Source organism: Rhea americana, unplaced genomic scaffold (genome assembly GCF_003343005.1).
Source record: "Rhea americana isolate MKP2758 unplaced genomic scaffold, rheAme1 scaffold_167, whole genome shotgun sequence".
Lineage (NCBI taxonomy): Eukaryota > Metazoa > Chordata > Aves > Rheiformes > Rheidae > Rhea > Rhea americana.
Genome location: NW_028185783.1, coordinates 2,064,691 through 2,070,690, shown reverse-complemented (window position 1 = coordinate 2,070,690; position 6,000 = coordinate 2,064,691). Strand labels below are relative to the sequence as shown.

Here is a 6,000-nt window from a genome sequence, read left to right as displayed (position 1 = left end):
GATAGGCTTCTAATATCTGTATTAGACAAGAAAGCATTAATAACGTATGTGACTATTTGTTTTCTTCTTACTATTGAATCTTAAACTGAAGTCATATTAGCTAGTCTGAAGTTGTTTTGAAACATTGGACTAACGAGAAGAATGAATCTACATTTTCATTTTAGTACATGGCAAATGATTTAATGTGTCAACCTAAAGACAAAGTTTGCTTCTGTTAGAAGTAGCAGTGCTGTCCTTCCCTGTTCCCCAGTGACGTATTCCTGCTGCCTCCCTAGTAAGAGCACTAGCACTTGCACAGTGCGCACTAGAAATGTTTCCTGACTTAAGTAACTTGGTTTTCATTTAGATCAGTTCCCTGACTGCATGGCCGCACAACAGGGCAGTAGGAATGAATGGCCAGGCATGGTGTCCACGTGGGGAAGTGAGATGTCCACTTCTGGAGCAGTGCATGTTCCCGTAGATCCCCTCAAGCCAGGCATGAAACTGCACTATTCTTATTATACGGTTTGCTTGCGGCCCCAAATTGTAGAGGAATTATGTAAAGCATTCATTTCCTTCCCCCGACACCGCCCTGATATGTGTTCTCCAAAGAAGCTGGAGCATGCTAAAGAGTATTCTAGAGAGTCTGGGGAGACTTAAAGTGACAGATCTGACTAAATACCCATCTGTTACTCTGGTGTGATTCTGAGCAACACTGAAGATGACACTGTTGTAGAAAGCAGTGTAGCTGGGAATCGTACTGGATTTCAAACTGAATAGTAGCTTTTAATGTGATGCTGTGATTGAGAAAACATCCATGACTTCTGTTTATGGAAGTAGTGGAATATCAAATAAYGTTAATGGAGTACCTCTCTGTGCAACATTACCAGGATCCTTAGGAATATCATAGGTAGTTCTGTTGTGTAGTTTTAACATTTTGATAAATGGGAAGCGTATTCAAAGTTAAGGGTATCGGAGTGATTTGAAAGTGTCAGATCTTAAATTTCATTTTGAAACTCTGAAGTTTATTCAGATTATCTCATGTAAGCCTTCTTGACCTTGATCAGAAAGTTTCTGATATTAAAGATGGGCAAAAAAAAAAAAGGCAGAAGAGTTAGTGCTAAAAGCATGAGCTTCATGTATAAATCAAGACTTAGTAAATTGTATGTAAATAAATAAATCATAAAACATGTGAAATGAGATGACCGGTGGTAGCACTGGCAGATAAAGTCAATATACAGTTTTCTGAAGAGTACAACACAGCATATAATCTTTTTAGTGGAATAAGTTGTGACTGTGATGCTCCTGAGGGCTCTATTGTTGCTCCTCTTCAAGAACCCCTTCCACAGTTGATTAGCAGAAGGGTCTTTTGGAAGAAGTCTTACTCAAAATGCCATGGGACATAGATCTTTTATGGCCACTCTCGTATGCCTTTATGGTCTTACAGTGTAAAAATAGAAAAGCCAGAGCAAAGTGAGAATCTGATCAATTTTCTACTAATGTGAGAAAACTCTTCATCTTATTTTCAGGAAGTTACTGAAGTGAATAAAGACTGCAGTCAGGTAGGCCCATACCATTTACAGCTAACTGAAAAGTGGTGTGTATCTAACCTATCCAAAGTGAGAGAGAATGGAAAAAGTCAGCACTGTCATTGAAGCTAGAAATTTTACCTCATTTTACAAAAATTCTCAACTTTTATTCTAAATACTGGTCATCATTGCAATCTATCAGTAAGTCACTGACATTCAGATATACGTATAAGCTTAGTAATGAGGGAATCAGCAATACATGTTAATGGAAAGATTATGAAAAGTATTATTTCTCCCTCTGGCTGTTTATCATTTGTATAAAACCTTTTCCTTTTTCTCCTTGTAGAAAGATGGATTAGTTTTTGTAGCTGTGCTTGTATTTTCTTTCTGAATTGCTTCTAGAGATGTAGGTCCTCTCCTAGAAGACTACCTTTTTAGTGTTGTGTGGTTCAAACTTGCTTGCAAAGATGCTAGTAATAAGAGTGGTCCAGGTTTGATTTTGTGATAATTTCTTTGTCGGTTTACAAGCTGTCCAGTTCAGTAACAGTTGTATATACATCTTTGTAGAGTAATATTGCTACTGCATAAGCGCGTTCCGCCAAAGCATCTTCTGGGAATCAAATTTTAATGAGATGAAGGCATCAATTTTCAAAAATTCCATTTTAAATAAGCAGGTTAATACCAGCTAAAGTTTTTTTTTTCTTTGTTAAATAACAAAAATGTATTTTTTTTCCTCTGCATTTGGGAGTATAGTATAGTCTAATTCTGAAAACGTGTATGTAGCTTCTGAATAATTTCTTTGTTTCTCTTGCCTTTCTGACATGAGGATATGATGGAGATACCATTTCTGTATGTGCAGTGCAAGCCTGAGCCGGCTTTAATCTGGCTTGTAGAGTTTCCAGTTGCAATATTATTTCTGTACCAAGAATTTTGCACAAACTTTACAAGTTTGCTTGGGGCCCTCTGCACTTTGCAAGCGAACAGAATGCCACATTGACTTTTTGTTATCGTTGCTCTTACTCTGTAGTTAAGACTTGATTATGTACATATGCTGTAGTCACACCTTCAATTGTAGTGTACAAAACACTGAAATCTTCTGTTTTTCTTTAATGTATCCTCTTACTTTATTTGTTCACAGTAATTTTCTGAGTGACAATTTTAACCATCTTCCAAAGTTATATTTTGACTTACTATCATTATAGTGCTTCACAGTGGAAAGATTAAAAAAAAAATCCACATAAAAACAAAAGGAAAAAACAAAACATAATAATTTTCAGGACTGGCTTTTCTGAAGATTAAAATAGTGTCTCTTTTGTATCTTTCGCTCGCTTGCTTTTCTCTCGCTTTTCTTGCTCGCTTGAAACATGATCAAGATTACTTTTTTGTTGTTGTTGTTTTGAACAATACTTAGAATGATGTGTAGCTAGCTAAGACATATAACATGCATAGAATATACTTATTCAGGTTGAATTCCACATGGACCGTGGATAATCTTTTCCCAAATGTTTAATAGTATCTGTTCTTAATGAATGTTGCACAATATAAATTGAAGAAACCACAGAGAAAGGGGGTATAATAAAATTATAGCTTGATTTTTCAACAAGGTTGAACTTAAGATCAAAAGTTAAATTTTCACACGGGTCAGATTTTGAGGAATTTTTTGTAAGGAACATAAATTGCATGCATTTGTAAGTGTAGGCAGAGTAATACCTAGAACTGGAAACAAGACACAAGAAGTTTTTAAGAGATATCGTTGAGACTAATGCTCTTAACCAACATGAAAAGATATCCTGGTTGGTTACACGGTTTTGTTGACGTTATCTTCTTGGGCTTGTAACCTTTCTGTGCCATGCACAACATGGAAAATGACGGTAATCCTGCTTGGTTCCCTTGTCCCTTCCCACCTCACTCAGCATGTACTATTTTTGAAGAAAGACTGATACTGTGTGTGCACATGTGTGTTCTCTGGTGCTAACAAAACCAATCTTGGATGCAGTTTGTAAGTGCTATCTTGACAAAATTGAAGGCAAATTGAAAGTGTGGAGCTTGAGTATATGTATATGTGATGTTTTTCACAGGTGGCCATTGGTGTCAAAGATACTATTCGTGATTCATATTTTTTGGTTTATGTTTGTTTACCTCTAATTAAGAACTCAGTTACTTTTTTTCAAAGCTTTATTGAATCAGTTTCCTGTAGGAAAAAGAATCCTGTTTTGAGAGGAAGAAGTAGTAGGAGGGGTACGTATGTGAAAATAGTCACCAACTTTTATCCATCCAAACCTTTGAAATACGTAAGACTCAAAAAGACTTTTTTTCCTTGAAATAAATTATCTAAATAACTTTTATTAAGTGTAAATATATCCCACTGGGCAGCTCTTTTTCTGTTTTAACTTCTATTCCTGCTTGCTGATCTCTTTCAGCTTTAACTGCATTTCTCTTCTATTGACAGGATGCTTTTTGTGTATCAGTTTGTACTTTTCCAAGGAGACTTGCAACTGCTCCTCTCCAGATCATTTTACTGATACATTTGTTAATACCTGCGTGAATAGCTTTCGCAAGTCTGGCGCTCTGAGTTTCATTATCTATTCTTTTTGCCTGTTCACATTCATGACTACTCTTTTTTCCTGTTCATTCTGATAAAAGACTGAACCTGTTGCTGATCTTTGGTCTCCAACAAGATACATCTGGAAAATGGATCGATTGCTGTGTACTGTTAGTTTTTGTTTGTATTGAAAGCTAGCAGACAGAGTATGTTAGCGTATTTATTCAAATTATTTTGAATAGAGAGACTTGTGAGTGAAGAATATATAAAACGTTGAGTCTTACTTCTCAAAGGAAGAGAAAATCTTCTGATCCTTGGCAGTGGAGAAGGAGAGGCCCAGGTGGGGATCTTCCCTCCTTCCCTTGCACTCTCCCCACTATGCACTCCCACTCCTTGTACAAGAAAGGAATGAGTAGCTGTTCTTCTGCTGTGCATAGAACAAATATCTTTATTTCTCTCCCAGTCACCTCAGCTGGTACAGTTTGAATGATTCTTCCAGTGTCTTATATGGTAATTGAATGTAAGTGAGAGTTATATGTCTAGCTATTAGCCATACCATATAAGACCAATGAAATACTCTTGAGAAGAATATTTTTTCGGAAGAAGAAACAATAAAAATTTGCTGAAGGTTAGTTTTTGCTTCCATTATAGCCTGATGCATTTGCTTCTCATACTGCAAACATGGAATAACAGTAGCTCCTCAGTGTTTTTTCTACCTGTACTTGGGAACTCTTTTATATCCAGTAGTTTTTTTAAGAAATATGTACATTTTTAACAATTACTGATACCTTTTATCACCCTAGAGCACAGATAGTTGTAATGTGCATTTCTGCGTAGCAGTACACCTACAAATAATTCTGTTCTTGCTGGAACTGACTGTAATATGCTTGCCTATAAAACTCCCAGGGCACTTTCTACTGGAAATACTGCATCTTTGCCTCCTGTTTTATGCCTTCAGTGCAGCTCATGATTCTGATTTAATTCACTAAGTATCTAAATAGTTTCAAATGGGAGCAAGGGAGATAAAATTTCCTTAAGTGATGCCTCTACCTGGCTGAGATGATTCAGGTCACTTAAGCTAGCAGCTTTCTAGTTTAATGGAAGAGGATGGAGCTAGGGAACTGCTCTTGACTAGAATATACATGTTTTGTGAGGTCTACTGACCTTGTGATACTATTATTAGGAAAAAAAAATGAGGGAAGAATAAGTGTGGAATAAATACTGCCAAGCTAGTACTTTGATATTTGTTTTTGTTCTGAAAAAGTATCACTAAAATAGGTTTCACTTCTAATTATTTTATTGTTGAGCTTTTTTTAATTTTTGAATAACTGGAATGTATATTTACTACACAAATCTGTAATTTATTAACAATCCTATTTATTTCAGGACAATTATTGATTCCTGGTAACTTAAAAATAGAGTGGACTGCCAGGCTCAAAGGCTTAGCGTCTTGTTGGTGGCAGATAATGAGCGGAGGCTGAAGAAGCTGAGCTTGTCTAGTGTTTTGTATAGAGAGAGTAAAGGGGCAATTAAATAACAGGTCACAGCTGCTTGAAAGGCAGTTACAAATATGGCAAAGTTAAACTCCTCTGGATGGTAGCAGACAGGTTTTGGGATTTTTTTTGTTTGTTTGTTTGTTGTTTGTTTTTGTGTATTTTTTTTTTTTAAGAGATCATGGCCAAAAATTGCARTTTCGAAGGTTCAGGTTGGACATTGAGGAAAGCTTCTTCACTGGGAGGATAGTGCAGCACTGGAACAGGCTATGCAAAGACATTGTTGAATTTCCATCCCTGGTTTTTGAGGCTAGGCTAGAAAATTGCTGACCTGGTGTAGTGTTGGTAGTAATTCTAATCCAAGCAGGAGATTGGACTGAAGATCTCCAGAGGTCCCTTCTAAGCAGCATTCGTATGATTTTGAGTGCTCTTGCCATGGCACCTGTTCCTCGTGTGA

The 6,000-nt window shown here is 36.5% G+C and overlaps 1 protein-coding gene across 1 annotated transcript in view; it reads left to right on the top strand.

The window, feature by feature from the left end:
• The first annotated feature begins 363 nt into the window (after positions 1-363).
• PDGFC (platelet derived growth factor C) overlaps positions 364-6,000 on the top strand; it is a 62,782-nt gene continuing 57,145 nt past the window's right edge. The window contains exons 1-2 of the mRNA XM_085300677.1: positions 364-504; positions 1,509-1,541. Of these exons, the coding sequence (XP_085156803.1) occupies positions 364-504; positions 1,509-1,541 (174 nt within the window). The remainder of the gene's footprint in view (positions 505-1,508; positions 1,542-6,000) is intronic.